At 57.5% G+C, this 19863-nt stretch overlaps 2 protein-coding genes across 10 annotated transcripts in view; one reads left to right on the top strand and one right to left on the bottom strand.

Annotated features, from left to right (window-relative positions):
• PPIP5K1 (diphosphoinositol pentakisphosphate kinase 1) overlaps positions 1 to 19863 on the bottom strand; it is a 57160-nt gene that overhangs the window by 36361 nt on the left and 936 nt on the right. For 5 of the 9 annotated variants that reach the window (XM_071568089.1, XM_071568093.1, XM_071568095.1 and 2 more), the window contains exons 1-9: positions 9358 to 9393; positions 4287 to 4455; positions 3825 to 3999; positions 3166 to 3361; positions 2985 to 3075; positions 1923 to 2008; positions 1532 to 1686; positions 784 to 885; positions 344 to 505 (exon numbers count right to left, since the gene is read on the bottom strand). In XM_071568089.1, coding sequence (XP_071424190.1) covers positions 344 to 505; positions 784 to 885; positions 1532 to 1686; positions 1923 to 2008; positions 2985 to 3075; positions 3166 to 3361; positions 3825 to 3971 — 939 coding nt within the window. In that variant the 5' untranslated portion in view covers positions 3972 to 3999; positions 4287 to 4455; positions 9358 to 9393. The other 4 variants (XM_071568090.1, XM_071568091.1, XM_071568094.1 and 1 more) reach the window with 4 other exon arrangements.
• Positions 10097 to 19150, top strand: CKMT1A (creatine kinase, mitochondrial 1A). Its single transcript, XM_071568319.1, has 9 exons — positions 10097 to 10356; positions 15428 to 15626; positions 15996 to 16091; positions 16181 to 16402; positions 16827 to 16912; positions 17834 to 17957; positions 18105 to 18239; positions 18565 to 18690; positions 18906 to 19150. The coding sequence occupies exons 1-9, from the start codon at positions 10208 to 10210 to the stop codon at positions 19020 to 19022; spliced, it is 1254 nt and encodes a 417-aa protein (XP_071424420.1). The 5' UTR covers positions 10097 to 10207; the 3' UTR covers positions 19023 to 19150.

The raw sequence follows: 19863 nt of genomic DNA, 5'->3' as shown, positions 1-19863 counted from the left end.
CCTCATTGGTGCTGCAGCCATCCTCCACTCCATGCTCACCTCATGAGCCTCCAACAAGTGTGAACACAGGACACAGCCAGCAGGACCAGGCCCTTCAGACCCACCTTTACATGCCCCCCATCACTGTACCAAACGCCCAACTCATGAGCCACCAGATGAAGCTGACCCAGAACCTCCCAGAGCTCTAGTGGCCTAAAACAGAGCAGCTCCTGAATCTGCTGCTCTTCCTTCCAAATCCAACCATTTTGGACCAGACTGACAAGCAGAAATAAGAAGTGGTGCAGCAAAGATACCCATCATTATGTGGAAAAGGCTACAAGGCTGAAAGGAGCCCAAATCTGACCTTGAAGGCTACACAAACTTTACGGGCAACAAGTTTCTCCATGGCAGTGAGCATGACTGGGTAACGGATTTCCTTCCCTTCACTGTCCCGTTCCACTTTCCCATCCAAAGCGGGGGATTTGCGAGCCTCTGCATGGGCATAGTCTGGCCCAACAGTGTACACCTGGAAGAGACAGATTTACACCTGACACAGCCACCGAGGCTGACTGCACCTTCAAGAAGGTATTTCTGCTGCAGACACAGAGGAGATCAGATGATCTCACACATTCCCCTGATGTGACCTACAGAGCACCCATTCCCTGCTTTGGGGCCCCAGCTGCACAGTCTGCACCCCACTGTTTAAACGCATACTCCAGAGCCTACAAAGGACTAAGCAGACTGCCCAGGCTGCACCTCTCACAGGCCTGGAGAAGGAAGGAGCTGTTCCAGGCTTTCCCTTACCTTTACATCAGTGCCATCTGTAGGCATGAACTCCTCATAAATGTAGGAGCCTGTCTTCCTCACACTGCTCTCTGGGGAGTACACGCTGCTTCGACTGCCAATCTGAGAGCACAGAATGAACACCTCAGTGAAGAGCACCATGCTCCCTTTTTCAGATGGAAGAACAAAAAGCAGAAGTTTCATCCCACATGTAGAGAATTAATGGAATTAGTGGAGAATTAGCCTATCAGAACCTCCAGCTGTTACATCACACTTTTTATTAGATGCACCAGATATAACCTGTTTGCTAGCAAAGTGGGGGAAGTGAGTATGGGCAGAATTACTGTGGACTTTAGGAATAAATACTGCCTTTATCATGTGCATGTACACTAAGCTCAGAAGGGCAGGAATGACGTTAAAGGACAGGAATAGAAGGTTTTTTTAAAACTCATCTTGATAAACCCAGGAAGTGATCTGGAAAAAGCAGCATGCAATTCAGAAAGGACCACAGTGCTCCATGACAGCTCAAAATGGGACACAGGTTACACAGAGGTTGGGGAAGGTGAAGTCAACACTCCCACTAAAATATATCCTTCTGAGATTCCCAAGTATATGGGGTTGAACAAAAAGTTCTAAGAAGGTCTAGACTTCTGTAACACAAAACTTTTCTTTCCTCTTCCCCTGTCCCAACACTCCTTGCTGAAGGCACATGGGCCTCAGACCTACAGATCTGTTGGTTTCAACATCAGTTCTGGAGACCCCTCCTCACCTTACGGAAGAGCCGCTGGCTGCCCCCACCTGCTGATGTTGGGTAGTAAATATACACATTGTGGTCTTCAGCACTGACTGGCTTCTCTACAAATGGCTTTGGGAAAACAGTTCCGTTTACCTCCACGTGGTCCTCTCCTTCCACCAAGCTGCACTCTGAAGACAGAGCACAGCAGTAGCATGTTAGAAAAGGTGAGAGAGAGCTCTAGTGCAGAGGCACAGCCCCTTCCTGGCCCATCAGCTGGTTTTGCTGTTGGGACCTTTATCCAAGGAAAACCCTACAGACTTGTGAGTCACACCTCTTCGAGGTGACGACCAATGTCTATTCTCTGCACGGTATCTTAAATAGCACAGCCTGGGGAAATGCCTTTCAGCAGAGCCTGGACACTGACCTTCTGGTCTGTCAGGGTCTCGATTGAGCACAGCATAGCGGGGCAGATCTATTCCCTCTTCTTGAAGGATCCGATACACTTCACGCCTGTAGAGGACAGAAACAGCATGAGAAGAGTCTAGAAAGTCCTCAGGACATGTCAAGGGGAAGACTTCATTCCTACTCACGAAGAACAAAGTCAAATGAACATAAAAAAGCATCAAGACAAAGTGCAAATACTTCTCAGCTCATGCTCTTTGGATGAGACCTACAGGCTATGGGGTTTGCCTCAGTCCTGTTCTGGACACAGATGCCCTAGAGAAAATCTCTACCTGGCCTAAGCATGGATGCTCAATTATTAGCTCAATTAGCATGTGCACACCCAGTACACGCCACCTGCACAGATCTGCCCTCTTGAAGAATGCTCTGTCATGCCAAGCTGCCCAGCGCCCAGGCCAGGCAGAGGCAGCAGAACCTTCTTTCATCCTGTGTCTTTCACTAGTTACACCTTGGGATGCCTGCCAACACCCACATAACTAGGTTCACCACCCAAAGACAGGGCAGGAGGTTGGTTTGGGGTCTGTAGGAGCCCTACCCACACAGAGCCAAAGCAGCCTGTGGGTGTATGAGTTGAAGCACGTGGCTGCTGGTGGCCTCTACTAAGAGATGACTAAAAAGCCTCAAGTGTCTCACCAACACACCCTCCACAGAATCTGACTGGGTCTTGTTCACAGTTTCTGACCCAGAGTTCCATCTTACCACTTGGCTCTTCTGCTCACAGACTAGTCCTTTTGCTTTAGTCATGGGCAGCCTTGCTCTGTGAGAACTCTTCCACTTCCTACTTTCCAGCCATTCCTTACAAGACATTTGCACCAGAAAATGAAACACGCCAAGTCTCAATGATTTTACCCTAAAAGCTATTCCCCTCCATGCTTTGGAGAAACAACCCAAAAAGCCACAGCTGAAGACCCCTTCCTCCCACCTCACTCATTTACTTGTGCCTAGGAAGGTGAATTTTGCACAACGTGCTGAGAAGAATCAGACAGAGGAAGAGGGAAGGGGCTTTAGTGACTCAGACACCCACCTGTCCTGGATATAATATTGCATATCAAGGTCGTTGATCAGAAATGGCTTGCACAGCTTGGCATAAGCAACTGCCTTATCCAGGGGGAATCCTGAAATACAGCGCAGGGACAGAGGGAAGGCTGAGAGCAGCTCCCATGCCCAGAGCTCAGGCAGGCTAAGGCCTGCTGAAGATGTGTTACCTTTGGAGTGGAAGGATATCAGACAGTCACAGGAAGGCCAGTTCTCCACTGGTTCATTCAGAATAACATCCTCCCCCATGATCACCACTGTGATGTACTCAAACTTGCACAGACGCTCCAGAATCTGTGTCATGGGCTTTGATTTGGATTTCTTGGTCATGGCACAGATTCCCACCACAATTTGCCGTTCTGGTGGCTGAGGGAAGACAGAGATCAGTTTAGCAAAATTTAATGTAACACTGAATAGGGACCAAAAGCAGCTGGGAGCTGAAAAACATTCTCATATTCCTGGAGCTTACAGAAAGAATAAATGTTTCCTTTCTACAGAAACATCTTTGCCCTTTTCACAGCTCCCAGAGTTTTCCTCAAAAAATTCCCTGGTGAAATGGAAAAGTTTACAGGAGTGTCAGATCAAAGAAATCCACTATTCTTCCTGAATCAGACCAGCAAGCGAAAAGGCTGGATTTCCTGAGGCAGCATGACAAGGTAATGTGTCCTGTCAGAAACGCCACTGCCATGTCCCACAGCTGTGCCACGCAGCCAGAGCTGTCCCCTGCAGTTCCAACTGCCTGCAGCCTCAGAAGGAACCACACACAATCTAGCTGAGACCCAGGGATTCTGCACAGGTGCTCCAGCCCAGAACGCTGGGACCTCCTTACCGACTCCTCCTCTTCATCATCTTCAAAGAAATCGGTTTCGTCTGTCTTCATATTTGATCCCAGAAATTCTGTCTCATCATCTCTGGAACCAACAACAAACCTGGGAGTGGAGTTCTCTCCCTCACTGGAGGTCGTCAGGGACGACATTGCAGCTCTGGTGGCCGACCATCCCGCTCTGGAATCACAGCATGCAAAAGAGAGAGAAAGAAGTCAGACACAGGGTGATACAGGGACTGGCTGTGCAATGGATTCAGGTGATGGTGGGGAGGGCAGGGACTGATCTGGCATGAGGGAGCCCAGGGACGGTGCTGTCCAGCACAAAAGGAGGGAGCAGGAGGACACCCTCAGGGTGGGATGGAACACAGGATTCCGTATTATTTTAGATAGGCAGCTCCATTTTGCAATTAACCCCCTTGCACTGGGACAGTGTCACCACCAGCACTGAAATCAGGTAACCCTTACAGTGATGCATGCTCCAGCCACTGCCTAAATCATGGACAGGAACAGGGGACACTCTTGCAGACTCATATGCCCGAAGATATCAACTGGGACTCCAGAAGTCAGGATAAAGCTCAGGACAGTGACAGTGACTTTCCAATCGCCAATGTTCATGCTTTCAGATCAAGAAGACCTAAAGTAACAGAGAGACCAGTTTGAGAGGTGCAGGAGTTTGCAGGGAGGAGGGAAAAGGAAGAGGCAACTCTGTTGGACACAGAGGAAGCATCAGCAACAGTTTGGATTGCAAATCAGGCCATCTGGGTTTGCAAGCTGGCTCTGATTTATTACATGGCCAAATCACAGAATATGCTGAGTTGGAAGGGACCCATCAGGATCATCAAATCTAACTCCTGGCCCTGCGCAGGTCACCCCAACAATTCTACCATGTGCCAAGAGCATTTTCCAAACCCTCCTTGAGCTCTGGCAGCCTTGCGGCCATGACCACTGAACTGGGGAGCCTGTTCCAGTGCATGACAACCCTCTGGGTTTAAAACCTTTTCCTGATATCCAACATAAACCTCCCCTGACACAGCTCCAGACACTCCCTTGAGTCCTGTCATTGAGTCTTCACAAGAGTGAAGAGATCAGTACCTGCACCTCTGCTGCCCCTCAGGAGGGTGCTGAAGATCCCACAGAGGTCTGACCTCAGTCTCCTCCACGCTGAACAAACCAAGTGCCCTCAGCAGCTCCTCATAAGGCTTCCCCTCCAGACCCTTCCCCCATCCTTGTGGTCCTCCTTGGATGGTCTCCAGTAGCTTAATGTTTTTTTATATTGTGGTGCCCAAAGCTGCCCCCAGAACTGAAAATGCTCCGCACCAGTGCAGAGCAGAGCAGGATGATCACCTGGCTGGTGAATACATGCTATGAGTTAGAAATGCCAAGAAAGGAGCACGTCCTGCACTGTCACCTACAGTAGCAGCACTGTCTACCCCAGAAGGGACAGAGTTCCCCTGACCTGTACATGCCAAGGACACAAGTGTTCACCTCTGACCAAAGCTGCACCCACACAAGTGTCAAGCAGATGCCTTTCCCTGTGTTTTTCCCAACTATAAAGTGGCCCAAAGCATTCCTCCTGCATAAGAGCAATCTTGAGGAGAGGACATTGTGAAAACCTCATGCTATTAAGTAGTTCCTAAAAATGGACATGAGACACTCTCTGTGGCTGCTTCTCATGTTCTCACATGATTTCCAGCATTCCCCAGACTAAGAGTTACTGTATTTTTTCCTCTTTTGACATGCCTTCCCTTACAGCCAGGACACTTCAGGAGACTGCATTGCCACATACACCTGTCAGTTCCCAGTCCTCTGGCAGCAACAGGAGGCACCCCCCAAGGCCACCAGCCCACTGCCAGAACAGCACCAGGGCAGGTGAGAATTCCCTCACCAGGACCAATAGCAGAAGATTGTCTTAATCCATTTGAGCAGGCTGGAAATGTGCAAAAGAAACAAACACACAGAACAATCCATCTGCCTGTGAAATCCCCTTGGAAGTCAGGGGCCTCTAGACAGAAAAGCAGCATGCTCCCAGAAAGGGCAGGAGATATAACAGGTAAGTGTTCAGAGAAACCACTGGAGCAGAAGCACATTGGACAAGGACCCACAGTCGCGCCACCAAGCACTGATTGGACACAAGCCCATCAGCTGCCACATTGGATCTACTGGGGAAACTGACACCAACCCAACAGGAAAGAGAGAGGACGCAACAAGCCTGGAGTTTGTACCCACCACACCAAGGATGACCTCCTTCACCGAACTGCCAGCTCATGACTGGCTCATGCCCATGCACTGGGTCCAGTGCTGCTTCTCCCACACAGAGCCTTGAGGCACAGTACACACCTGGCTCAGAAGTGCCCCGATCAGCAAGAGTTAGAGCTGTAACTCACCATCACTGCCCACTGCCCATGAGAGCAACAGTGCTGGCAGACTAGGCTATAGCAATATTTACTGTGTCCTCCATATAGCCCTACTATTTCCACAGGAGAACAATAGGATTCCCAACATGCCAGGAACCATTTTCATCCCTGAGCCCTGCTGCCTCAGCATGCCAGTGTAGAACGAGCCCTTAGCAAGTACACTGTAAGCTTGATGGCTGATGATTTAAGGAAGTGAAGCAAACAACGCAAGAGGAGGAGGCGGGTTATCTTCTCCAATCCCTTACTCTCCCCTCCCTCCTGGAAAAATCAAGCAGCAGGGAAGCCTTTGCCCTAAGAACTAAGAAAGCAATGACTTCTCTACATTCCTGCTCCTATCCCAGAAAAAAACCCCTTCCGTGCTCTACAGCTGTGCCTCAAAGCCATGACACACCACACTCAAGTGACGTAAAAACTGAGTCTCACTGAAACTGAGAGTCACTGATGTGCATGGCATTAACAGGGAAAGCCTCACAATCTCAGGGGTGGGGAGAGAGAGAGAGGGTTAACCAAAAGTTCTTGAAAGTAGATCCCTTACCTGACTAGATTTATACCAAGTGACTACACTCTTGATGAAACTGAACTTCTAGCTTCAGGCATAACTAAGGCATCCAAAATTCACGCTGCTGCTCTTAAACGGACACAGACAAGTGGAGCTCTATTCTGGTGTTAAAGGTCAGTAAGGTTTCCCCACAGCACCTGAGCCAGCTCTAGTGCTGAGCTGTCACACAGTTCATGTGACAGGAGGGTGGCAATTGCCCTTACAGAACACTTACAGGGTACTGAAGGGCACCCAGCCCACAGCTCGTCACACCCAGAGCTACAAGAACCACTGACTGCACGCTGCTGATGGTTCTGCACCATCCCTGCTGCTCGTTGAGGTAACTGCTCCTGGAGGCCACACACTCAGTTCAGTTTCCAGTTGCTGAGAGTGCTAAGGACCTCACCTCTCACTTCTCATAGCAAGAAAATTCAGTGTTTAGTTAATGGTGCTGGTTGTGTTGTCCAAGGGAGACAAATGCATTAGCATGGCTCTGGCATATGCACACAAAAGGTAAAGGTGATTCTGGCTTTGAGTCAGAATATTCAGGCTTGGTAGTTCTGCCACAGATATAGGAGGAGGTACACGCCAGCTTCCACAGTTAAAGAGTTTCCTGCTACACTTCCAAGAAGGGTAGCTGTGATATGCTGCACAATCATACCAAAGGTTACTGTAACCACCCAACGGAACTAAGAACCTGCTGACACACAACCCGAAGCAGAACTGCACACCTTGCCTCTGAGCGCCCTGAGATAGATTCAGCTCCCTAGACTGCCCTGCATTAGTGATAAGGAATGAGATAGCACACTGTTTACCAGTTCCCCAGCAGATTATTCTGGTGCTGTTCCGATAAGAGTGTTCACAGAACAAAGAGACTCTTTGTGCCCTGCTTCTGAGGCACCAGACATTTAAGAGAGAAGGTATGATCAAGTCTTGTACTGACTTTGTACGCAGCGTGGCATTAACCACCCAAAGGGTGGGTTTGACGGTTGGGTTTTTCCTTTTGTTTTTTAAACAAAAGGTGCAGAGGCAGGTGCAATCTCTGCAGTGCCAGGCTGACGGATGGGTACACTGCTGATCACATCCCTGGTGGCAGCGGAAGAGGCAGCTCTGGAGTGGAGCTCAGGCCTGGGGACATCAGGGGACACTCAGCAGGAGGCCTGAGGAATTCAGGGTACCCCAGCATGCCAACAGCTGCAAGGATGATCCAGCTCAGAGACCCACAGCCCGGCCAAGTCATGTCAAGCACCTGCAGGATCATGACCTTCCAGAACACACACAGCTTGCATTTTAAAATACTAATGCCGGCAATGTCTTGTAGAACTACCTGAAACTACTGTGGGCCCTACAACCAACCAACCCAAAAAACCTAACCCTGAAAACTCAGGCCCTGAGCAGTGAAGTACCTCTGCACACATGCCCAGTGACACACCTCTGCCCAAAGAGTTACTCCCATTGCCACAAGGGCTGTTTGCATTAAGGTTAATTCCATGCTTACACAAGGTGAAAGCTGTGCTCTTATAATGGACACTTAATTGCTTCAGAAGAGAAAAAACACCTATACTGGGGCTAATAAATAAAGCTATTTGGATGTGATGTATCACAGAAACCCCTCTGTGCTGGTTACACAGAACCTCAAGGTGCTCACAGCCAGGAAGCTGAAGTCAAGTTCAGCCTATTCAAGCAGCGCGTTCAGCGAGGGCAAACATACAAAACGCTGCAGACCCAGAGCGCGGAGCAGGGCGAGCATCGCACGGCTCCCGTCCAGCTCCCCCGCACACCCCGCGCAGCCTCCGGGTTCCCGCCGCATCCCCAGCAGGGCTGTGCCCTGTGCACAGCGGCGAGACCCGTCCGTGGCTTAGACTGCTCATAACGAGATATTTAATAAGATTCTTGAGTTTGTAAAGCGTGAAACTCCTCAGCACCGGAATTCTCCCAAAATGATCCCTGTCCGTGAGTGTTTACTGCCGCTCCATCCCGCCGGGGCTGCGCAGACCCCGGCCCGCCTGGCACGGGTGGCACCGGGACCGGGGCCGGCCCGGGAGAGCGGCACAGCCGCAAGCAGCCACGGCCTGGAGGGCAGGCAGGCACCGGCACCCCACTGGCACTAGTACCGGCACCGCGGTGGCACGGGCACGGTATTATCACCGGTACCGGCACCGCACCGGCACTCAGAGACCGAGCTCGCCCGCCCGGAGCGGCCGGGCCCAATCCCGCCCACCGCTGCGCCTGTGCCGGGCGGAGCTCCCGGTGCGCGGGGGGCCGCTGGGCCGGGCCCCGCAGACACGGGCGAGTGGCGGCAGCAGGCCGCGGGGCCGGCAGGCGCGGGGCCGAGCTCGAGGAGGGGCCTCCGCTGCCGCCCGCCGGGCGCTCCGCGACAGCCGCCGACAAACCAGGCCCAGCAGCGGCATCGCCGACCGCTCCACCCCACCCCTCCTTCGATTCGCTTGCCTTCTCTTGCTGACCCCGGCCGCGGCCCCGGCCCCGCCTGCCCCCGGCCCCCCGGCCGTCCCGGGGCCACCCCGGCCCCCGTCGCCAGCAGCAGAGGGCGCCCCGCCGGGCGCCGCCATTTCCCTCCGCTCACCTGCGGCCTCCGAGCGCACCCTGCGCTGCGGACGCCGCCGCCGGCCAATCAGTGCCCGCTGACGGCCGCAGGCGGCCAATCGGCGCGGAGGGGGCGGGCCGGCCGAAGGCGGCGGGCGCAGCGTGGCGGCCCCTGGCGGCGGCGGCGGGAACTGCTGTGGTGCTGGCGCGCCCCGCGCACGTGGGTGCGGGCCCCGCGCCGGGTCCGCGCTGTAACGGCATCCGCGTGGCCGCACCGGGGGAACACGCGGCCGCACCGGCTATACCGGGCTGGGCGCGCGGCTGTACCGGGCAGCCGCTTCCCGTGTGCCGGAGCTTCCCGTGAGCCGCTTCCCGTGTGCCGTGCACAGCCCCTCTCGTCTCGTGGGGTCTACGGCGGCGAACGCTCCCTGCCCCGCCGGTGCGGCGGGCACGGAGCACTGCGGGAGGGCCGGTGACCGCCGAGAACTGATCCCCGGCCCCGCGACCCATCACTGGCCGCATCCCGTAGAGAAGCCGCGTCCGCCGCTCTCGGCTTCAGGTGCACGAACTTTGAGCCGGCCGCCACCGCCCGCCAAGGAGCGCGGCGCAGAGGTCCGGAGTGCGGGTCCCGCGGTGCGGAGCCGGCCCGGTCCGCCGCAGCCGTCCCTCCGGCGCTGTCCGGCGCGCGGTGCTGAAAGCGCCGCCGGCCTCGGTGGGGAGGGGCGGGGCGGGGCGGCTGAGCAGGTGGCGGTGCCGCCCGGCCCCCCCGTGCCCCGCCGGCTCCCCGCCCCTCGCGCGTCCCACCGCCGCTCCCGTTCCCATTCCCATTCCCGTTCCTATTCCCCTCACGTCCGCCGCCCGCCCCGGCGCGCTCGCTCTGCCGCTCCGCCATGGCCAGCACCCTCGCCCGCGCTCTCTCCTCTCGCCGCTCCGCCGGCCTCCTGGCCATGGTGGGCGCCGGCTCCCTCGCCGCCGGATTCCTGCTCGCTCGGGATTCGGTCAGCGCGGGCGACCGTCAGCGTCGGCGATACCCGCCCAGGTAATGTGCGCGGGCGGCGGGCGAGGGACGGTCTCTGCGGCACCGACACCGGCACCGGCACCGGCACCGGCACCGGCACCGGCACCGGGGAGGGCGCGGGAGCCCCTCGGCTGCGGCCGGGCCGGCGAGTCCCGGAGCAGCTCACGGGGGCGGCGCGGCGGACGCTGCTCGTCCGTGGCGGGGAGGACCCGGAGGCCCGTGAACCGAGCCCGCGGTGGGGCTCGGCCGTGTTAGAGGAGCCGCCCCGCCTCGGGCTGCCGGTCCCCTGCACGGCGGGCCCCGTCGACCTCGCAAAGAACAAGGGCACCGGCCCCACGGCACCCCAGGCACACACCTGCAGGACCCGCAGAGAGGGGCCGGTAGGGCTGCGGGGCCCGCTCCGGGCCCGTCCCAGGGTCCGGAGGCTGCTATGGGAGCTGCAGTCCGGACCGGGAGCCCCGGGGCTGCCGCCCGCCCTGGGGGGCCCCAGAGCACTGGGACAAGCCACTGCAGCCCGAGGAATGCGGGAGCGACACAAGTGCTTGGCAGCGGGGTTTGGGTGCCGGGGGACTTGCCAGGGTGACAGGGAGGGCACAGATTGGGGCTGCTGGAGAGATGGGCCAGCCTGGGGGCCGCAGTGCAAGGACAGTGAGCACCTGCCGGGATGTACCCCAGGCTCAGTCCAACAGAAGCCAGGACAGACTTTGCCAATGTCCTGGTAGGAGCAGAATGGAGCAAAGGGTCCATTTTGTCCTCCTGGAGGCACACCCAGGAGCTCCAAACGTGGGAGCTGGTGTCAGGGCAGCCCCTAGACGCTGACAGCAGCTTCTGGCCCAACCTCATCTGGCTGTACCAGCCTTCCCACGTGCCTGCTTTCAGGACAGGGACTCCTCTATTGAAAAGAAAAGCTTTGCTGGCAGGTCCTCCCCCTTCCCTCTCTGGGCCAGTTTCTAAAGGGAGAACTGGAGTGGCCATGGGGTGCTGAGGAGGCAGCCCCAGCCTGTGGGCATATTTTAAATGACAATGAGCCCCAAGATGTGCAACTGGGACTTCTGGGAGGCAGGCACGGATTCGAGGTCGCCCAGGCGGGCACATGCACGGCCACAGCCTGGCTTAGGAGTGCTTTTGAGGTAATTCTGGCTCTGCAAGAGCCCTGGCCCTATTTGTACACCCAGTGCCTGATCCCTTAAGCCAGATAAGTGTCACAGCTACAGCACAGTGCCAAGGTCTGGTCACTTCCCTCCAAACCACTCTTTGCCAAGGACTGCCTCAGGCAGGCCTGGGAGAGTCAGGTACTCTGCATTCCCATGGCTCTGCTCACCTTCACTTGTTGTGGCAATAAGGAAGTGGGGCTGGGAGAGGCAGAGGCTGGTCCTGCCTGGTGTTTGTGCTGCCAGGTCTGAGAAGCATGGCCCTCCATGCTGAGCATGCAGTGGCACAGCACCAGACAGGACAGGGGGCAGCAACTGCCTGTGCCTCACAAGGGCTGGACAGGGTAGGAACAGGGCCAGGACTGGGAGAGAAGAGGGGCATGGTGGCCACTGGCCAGTCCTTCCACCTCATGCTGACACCAGCTGCCTGGCCTAGCACATCCCAGAGTCAGGCCAGGAACATGAGGACTGGGTATTCCTCCTCATGCCAAGGCCAGCAGAGACTCTGCACAGGGAAGGAGCATAATGGCAAGGAAGCAGCATGTTGCTGCTCTGAACACCATCAGCTGCTGCCATCCCTGCACCAAACGCCGACAGTCAGAGCGGTGCCTTGCAGCGCTGCATTGCAGGCTGGGAGCCCTGCACGTGTGGAGGGCTGACAGGGAGCTGGGGCTGGGGCTCCAGTCTGCTATGCTGGGCCACAGAAAACCGGCTATGGAAAGGGAGAGAGTTCAAAGAATGACAAAGGCTTGATGTTATTGATTATTCACCTCTCAAGGGGAGTATGTTTTCCAGCTTTCTGAACAACTGCAGAGCCACAGATACCAGGTCAGGAGGGGATGAAATCAAGATGGGGATATGGCTGAGAAGCTCTAAAATGAGCCTGTTGGGGGATTCTGTTCAACTGGGAATGGTTCTGTGATGGTACTGATACTTGAAAAAGAGTCTGGACAGACTCAGGGGTGAGCTGCAGCGCCTCAGTCTGCAGGGGTAAGCCAACTTGCCTGGGGATTTTGCCTAGTCTTTAGGGTGAGAGACATTTGCAGCAGCCCTGAGGGGTTTGAGCAACACTTTACAGTCTCCTGTCAGAGGCACTGCAGTATGAGTGGCCAGGCTGAGAGGGCACAGGTACTCCCCCCTTCAAGGAAACATGGGCACCATGTGCCTGCTGCCACATGGGTCCTATGCCAGGCACAGCACCACATCTGAGTGATCACACGGGAGCTCCCCACCAAAGCACCTCCACACAAAGCACAAGCCCCCTCCTCCCTGCATAAAAAAGCCTCGTGCTCAGCTGCTTGCAGCAACCTGCCAGCTCCTGGCTCCGCACCACGCTGGGGTCTGCTGCTTGCCCCACGTGCCCCCAACCCTCTCTAGAGGCAACGCGCAGCTGGGGCTGACTGGGCACCATCAGCTACTGATGCCAGGAAGGGCACTGGAGGCTGCCAGATTAGTAATGAAGAGCTGTGGCAAGATGCAGGTTTCTGTCACTTCCAGAGAGGCTGCCCAGTCAGTGGACAGGCTAATCATCCCTACTTGCTGCTGAGCAGGTCTGCGCTGGGGTGAGGATCCTGCTCCTGCAAGGGCAGAGGGGGTGGCTGCTGTGGGTGGCAGCACCCCAAGGTCACGGGCAGGACAGCAGTGCCAAGGTAAGTGCAGGACAGCGCCAGCAGCAGCACTGAGGGGCACTCCTGGCACACAGCCACGCTTTTAGCCTCTGCAGCCAGGGAGGAGCCCACCCTACCACAGAACTGTGGAATCATGGAATCACTGAAATGGGAAAAGACCTGTAAGATACTGCTTGGTGCTATGGCACTGGGAACAAAATATGATGCAGTAAGGGTCAATTTTAAAACCAGCCAAGGTACCAAGGCAGCCAAAGTAAGCCCAAGTGCAGCATCATCTTCACATTTGTAACTCATGATCCCTGGGCACCCCAAGCATGCAGTGGGAGTGCAGTGCTATTGCCAAAGCTGTCCAGTGCCAGCCTGGACAAAACCTGGACTCAGTGACTGGCATCCTCCCCTGCTGGTTCTGTGGCACTATAGTGAGCACAGCACCAGGTTCTCAGGATCTTCACCCTGGTATGACCTAGCTGGTCCTGGCACTATCCAGCTGAGTTTGGGTGCTCTAGAAAGGCTGAGGAGAGATTGCCCTGATTTCCTGTCTGTGGTTCAGGGATGTTCAGGGGAGGGTGCACACTGACCAGACACTCAGTCAGCACTGCAGCAGGCACAGCATCTGCAGGCAGAGCCTGGAGTCTCAGGTTTTGGCTGCTAATCACCTCAGGGAATATGTGGACAGCCATGGCAGACAGCATGCTTCAACCCACAGCAACATCCTGCCTACTGGGAGTAAGCTGGCTTCCCTTGGGAACCTCTGCTGCTCCTGGGCAGCATCTACTGTGTAGAAAACACAGCAGGTAGTCCTGGCATCCCCAGCACCATGAGCCATGCTGGGTCAGTGGAGGAAACTGTCTTAAGTGTCCCATTCTGATCAGCAAATGCTTTTTACAAATGTGTCACCCTGGGGAGACCTGGGGCAGTGGCCAGGAGATGGCAGGGGCACGAGCAGTGGGGGACACCAGGGCAGGCTTTCTCCCATGCCCTCTGCATCACCCTCTGAGCTGGGGCATCTCACCAGGGCACAGGTCTGTGCGTGGGCTGGGAGCAGCCCTCAGCTCCCTCAGCCCTGAGACGAGTTCTTGCTTGGAGCAAATGCCTCCTTATGCTGGTCTGAGTGGGAGCTTTGAGTGCTTCCCTGCACAACACAGACAATGTGAGCCTTGCCTCCCTTTCTTTCTGCACAGTGCAGGAAGGCACAAGCAGTAGCCAAGCAGTGGGCAAAGGGCCAATGCACATTCCTTGGCCCACAGGCACAGCGAGGAGGCGGTGGCAGCCACAGGGCTCTGCATTGCAGCATGGGGCTGGCACTGGTAGCCAGACCTGGTGCCCAGTGTGAGCATCAGAAGCAGGAGCTGAGCACAGGAAGGTGCCTAGACTTTCTGCTGGTGCTGCTATCTGCCAGTTGCTCCCACCAACCCAGACCTGTGCTAGTTCGAGCACCTTTTCTCCCACATGGATCCCTCCCAAGCTGTGTCATCCCCAAAGCAGGCCTCTCTCAGAAGGGGAGGCAGGTGTCCCCAGGGATGCAGGACCTTCTCCAGCCACCAGCCAGGTCTCCTGGGCCGGTAAGGGCCAGTCCTGACCCACTAAGGCAAGCAGAGGCACCAGGTCCCAGCAGGAAAGATTTGGCCAATGCAAGCACTGTCAGGGTCCTGCCCTGCCAATCCCCTCTCCGTGACCACAGAACAAGCACAAAGCCTGTCTAAAGTGGGAATGAGGTCAGGGGACGGCCTCCCACTAAGCTGATTAGAGGAAAGCGTTCCTCTAATACAATAAAGTGCGCCGGGGCTGTGCAATTCCCACCAGCTGCAGATCCGGGGTCAGCCGATCTCCTGCCCCAAAGCATCCGGGGGGCAGAGGGACAGGGGCCTCAGGGGTCAGGCCCACTGGGCCTCACAGACTGCAAGCCCTGCCTCCCCCACCCACTGCACCAGCAGACAGGGAGCATGTCCCCTCTATTTGGGCTGGTGTCAGGACAGCCCCAGGGAGGGCAAGGGAAGTGAGACCCTCACGTTATGGCCCAGCTGCCCTGGCCCCACAGCTCACCTGGCAGGTTCTCCCACACTGGGGCCCTTCTGCATTGCTGATAAGGAGCCACTCCCTAATGACCAGTCCAGATTTGCTCGTGGACTCTTGTCCTGGTTCAGTGCCAGCCTTCAGCTCACGCTGCTCCCTGCCCTCACCCTGCAATGCTTGTAACTGCCTCCCTGCTCCTGGCTGCTGTGGATAAGCAGAGCAGTTTGACCTCTCCTTGAGCTCCCCTGCTCACATATGTCCCCCTGGCCCCAAAAGATTCTTCTGTCTCTCCTCCCACAGTGCTGAGTACCCCGACCTGCGGAAGCACAACAACTGCATGGCCAACAACCTGACACCAGCCATCTACAGCAGGCTCTGTGACAAGGCAACCCCAAATGGCTGGACCTTGGACCAGTGCATTCAAACTGGCGTTGACAATCCTGGCCACCCCTTCATCAAGACTGTGGGTATTGTAGCCGGTGATGAAGAGACCTATGAGGTGAGTGGCAGCCAGAGCCTTGCCTGCAGCAGCCAGAGGAGTCCTGGTACCCATGTACCCCCAGCAGCCCACATTACTGCCCACCTCATCCTGCCCACCCTGAGCAGCTGTAGAGGCCCCAGTCGGTCACATGTCCCTGCGGGACAAAGGGCTCCTTTGGAGCAGCTGTTCCTGGAGCCCTAGAGGCTCCTGCCACACTGACTCCTTGGATTGCTGTTGCACTGCAGGACACGCTGCTCCCAGTCACCCTCTGCGGGTCCCCATGCTGCCATGTCCCCCACGCTCGCAGTGCGGCCATGCCGAGCTCACAGCAGAGGCTTTAGGAAGTACTGGGTTTGCAGTGTTGTACATTGTCCTGCTTGCTTCCAGGTGTTTGCTGATCTGTTTGACCCCGTGATTCAGGAGCGGCACAACGGATACAACCCCCGCACCATGAGGCACACCACAGACCTGGATGCCAGCAAGGTCCGTGAGCTGGACAGCCCTGCTGCACACAGGGCCCCGCCGGCACCAGTGCCATGCCATAAACATGCTGTGGCTCCTGTCTGTTCCAGATAAAGTTTGGCCAGTTCGATGAGCGCTACGTGCTCTCATCCCGAGTCCGGACTGGGCGCAGCATCCGTGGGCTGAGCCTGCCGCCAGCCTGCACCCGCGCCGAGAGGCGGGAGGTGGAGAAGGTGACTGTGGACGCACTGAACGGCCTCACTGGGGACCTGGCAGGCCGGTACTACCGTCTCAGCGAGATGACTGAGAAGGAGCAACAGCAGCTCATTGACGTGAGTCAGTACAGCTCCCAACTAGGACCCCTTCCCCAGCATTGCTCCTCTGGGAGGTTGTATCCTCCTTTCCCAGCCCTGCTGTCTTGTGGGACTAAGACACCTGCCCTAGAGAGGCTGCCCAACAGCAGAGAGGGTGCTCACAGTGCTGCTTAGCCCTCCCAAGCCAGCTCTCTGAGCACAGCCCCAGCAGCTCACAGCCACCTCTGACTCTTGCCCCATGTCTCTGCCCGTGTCCAGACGAAGGCAGGCTTGTGGCACAGGGCTGGTGCTCCTGCCTGTGGGTGCCCTGCTTGGGAGTGTCACTGTGGATCACCTGCATGACAGGCTGGGACCAGTGAGACAGGGAACACTGGGACCAGTGAAGATGCCCTGGCTCCAGCCAAGCAGCCCTGGTGAGCCCATGCACTCTGCCTCCCTCCAGGACCACTTCCTCTTTGACAAGCCGGTGTCCCCGCTCCTGACAGCAGCAGGAATGGCCCGGGACTGGCCTGACGCCCGAGGGATCTGGTGAGGATCTGCCCCAGCACTGGGCAGTCAGCAGAGCAGAGATGGGGGGATGCTGCTCCTCCATCCATCTGCCTCAGCCCTGCCACCCATGTTTCCTGTGTTCACTGCACCGCAGACTCCAGCACATGTGGCACCAGTCTCCCTGGACCATGCCCACCCGGGGCTCTGTGGCTTCTCCTGGGAGCCCCTTGTGCACCACGGCCATCAGTTAACTGTTCCATACACAAACCACAGCACTGTCCTGGGAAGGGTGACTGTGGAGCCAGCCCCTACTGTCAATCCTACCTGCTCTCACTGTCTTGCAGCACCTTGTACTCTAAGGCTGCCAAAAACCTGTAATTCCTTCTGCTCCCTGGGAAATCTCCAGAGGTCCTCCTGGCTTTGTGCACACTCTACCTGCCACCAAACCTACCCTGCCACAGTCACATCTTATTCCTCCCTTTCAACATCTCTGTGCAGCAATACAACATCCCACACTCCTGCAGTGCGACAACTGGCACACGCATCCACCCACACCACCCTCGCTGGCACTGTGCCTTTATATGGAAAACACCTCCGCAGCACACATGGTCCCCAGCCCCAGCTGCCCCTACCCAACCCCTTCTGCATGCACTCAATGCCTCTCAGCCCCCTCCTGCTGCCTGCATGGTGCAGCTCCTGTCCCCAGCCATGGTGCTGGACACAGCTTCCGCCACCTGCAATGGCTCATGTGGATGGGCACTGGCCCATCTCCAGGAGCATCTCCCGGGTGCCCACCCTGCTGCCAGGCTGGGCTCTGGCAACATGCTCACAGGCACAGGCAGCGCACCGGAACCAAAGGCAGCACTGGCACCAATGGTGGCAGGGGGAGAAGGGGCACGGCTGGGTAGGCACAGGGCTTCTGTGAGCCACCAGCACAGCTGAATGCTGCCCTGTCCCTAGGCACAACAACCAGAAGACCTTCTTGATCTGGATCAATGAGGAGGACCACACGCGTGTTATCTCCATGGAGAAGGGGGGCAATATGAAGCGTGTCTTTGAGCGGTTCTGCCGGGGCCTGAAGGAGGTGAGTGTCAACAGACACTGCTGTGCCAGCCCTGTGGACAGGCAGAGAGTGGCAGGCAGGGCTGCTGTGGTGCTGGCCCTCTGCGCTCTTGCCTTGGCTGGGCACCCCATGGCCAGGGCTAAACATCTGCCTGCTCCTCTGACTCAGGTGGAGCGGCTAATCCAGGAGCGAGGCTGGGAGTTTATGTGGAATGAGCGGCTGGGTTACATCCTGACCTGCCCCTCCAACCTGGGCACAGGGCTGCGAGCAGGTGTCCACATCAAGCTGCCACTGCTCAGCAAGGTATTAACATGGCTGGTCCTGTGGGGAGCCAGGCTAGGACTGTCGGGAGCTCAGACACTTGGGACATGCAGGACTGCATGGAACCTGGCCCTGGACCTCACTCAGGATTCCCCAGGAGGCACAGGGTCTAGCCCCTGCCTGCGTACCTGGCTAGAGGAAGAGGCCCAGATCCCAGAAGTGAGCCTGGGTCTGCTCAGGGCAGGGCTCTGTGTGGGGTCAGTGACCGGGTCTTGTAAATGGCTGCCCCAGGGAGCATTTGGCAGCAGAGCCCTTGAGTCCCTTGTTGTTGGGCCTGCTGAGCACTGACATTTTCTCTGGGCACCAGGACAGTCGCTTCCCTAAGATCCTGGAGAACCTCCGGCTACAGAAACGTGGGACAGGCGGTGTGGACACTGCGGCCACAGGGAGTGTCTTCGACATCTCCAACCTGGACCGGCTGGGGAAGTCAGAGGTGGGTGCTGGGCAGAGCTTGGGAGGGAGGTTCTGGAACATCTGTGCGTGATGGGCCCATGGCACCCACGCACATCCAGGGCTGTATGCTGGGGCCAGGATGTGGGTACTGGGGGTGGCAGTGCCTGCCCTGTGCACAGTGGGGCCAGCCAGGTGTCTTGCTGGTGTGGCTCTAAGAACAGCCCTTGAGTCATTATATCTGTGCTCCCGGTACAGGTGGAGCTGGTGCAGCTGGTGATAGATGGTGTGAACTACCTGATCGATTGTGAGCGGCGGCTGGAGAAGGGGCAGGATATTCGCATCCCTTCGCCGGCACAGCAGTTCCGGCACTGAGTGGGACCATGGCAGCGCCAGCCCTGTGGGACCCAGGTCCCCCCGTAGCTTGTGCGATCTCTGTGCCCAGCATGTCGCTGCATCCTGTTACCCACAACACACCAGGTCAGACCCCATAAACATGTGCTGCTGTAGCCATGGCTCAGGCTCCTCTTTACCCACCACCCAGCACCCCGCTGACCTCCCAGCACCCTGTCCCCCTGCAGAGGCCGTGGTGCTGGGTGCTGGCTGAGCAGCCCCAGGCAGCTGTCCAGCTGCTGCGGGCCATGGCAGCCAGCTGGGCTGCACTGCACGCTGCGGGGAAGGTGGCACGCATGTCGGCACAGCTGGGCCACGGGGCTCGGAGGCGCCGGTGTCTGCGGACCGGGACGTGCCGCCTATGACGGGGCATCCAGCATAGCTCACTGCCTGTCCCGTCCCGTCGGGGCACCGGTCACGGCCGGTCCCAATCCACCACCGGGAGAGTCCGCCCCGCTGCGGCAGCTCCAAGGCGGAGTCCGCGCCCGAGCGGCACCAGGGCCGGGCTTCTGGTGAACTGCGCAGAGCAGCGGCTGCGATAGCGGCCCTGCGGGCGAACATGGCCCTCGGGCGGCACCGGGAACGCGGCCCGGCCGTGCAGCGCTCGTCCCTGTCGCTGCCCGCAGCCCCGCAACGGCACTTCGAGGGGGTCCGCACGGGTCGGGCCCGGGGCCCGGGGCCCGTGTCCCGCTCCTGCGCCCCGGCCCGCCCGCCTGGAAGCTTCCAGCTCAGCCAGGGCGCGGGTGGCGGCCGCCCTCGGCGGAGGCCGAGGAACGGGGGCAGAGCCGCACCTGTCCCCGCCGCTCGTCCGCTGGCCCCGGGC

Source organism: Pithys albifrons, chromosome 13 (assembly GCF_047495875.1).
Source record: "Pithys albifrons albifrons isolate INPA30051 chromosome 13, PitAlb_v1, whole genome shotgun sequence".
Lineage (NCBI taxonomy): Eukaryota > Metazoa > Chordata > Aves > Passeriformes > Thamnophilidae > Pithys > Pithys albifrons.
The sequence above is the reverse complement of the archived record's forward strand: the minus strand, read 5'-3'. Positions and strand labels throughout refer to the sequence as shown.

Excerpts from the sequence above, each read along its gene's own strand:
- CKMT1A (XM_071568319.1), top strand. The coding sequence starts at position 10,208 with ATGGCCAGCACCCTCGCCCGCGCTCTCTCCTCTCGCCGCTCCGCCGGC. Across the intron at positions 18,240-18,564 it reads AGCTGCCACTGCTCAGCAAG|GACAGTCGCTTCCCTAAGAT; the intron begins GTATTAACATGG and ends TCTGGGCACCAG. Across the intron at positions 18,691-18,905 it reads ACCGGCTGGGGAAGTCAGAG|GTGGAGCTGGTGCAGCTGGT; the intron begins GTGGGTGCTGGG and ends CTCCCGGTACAG.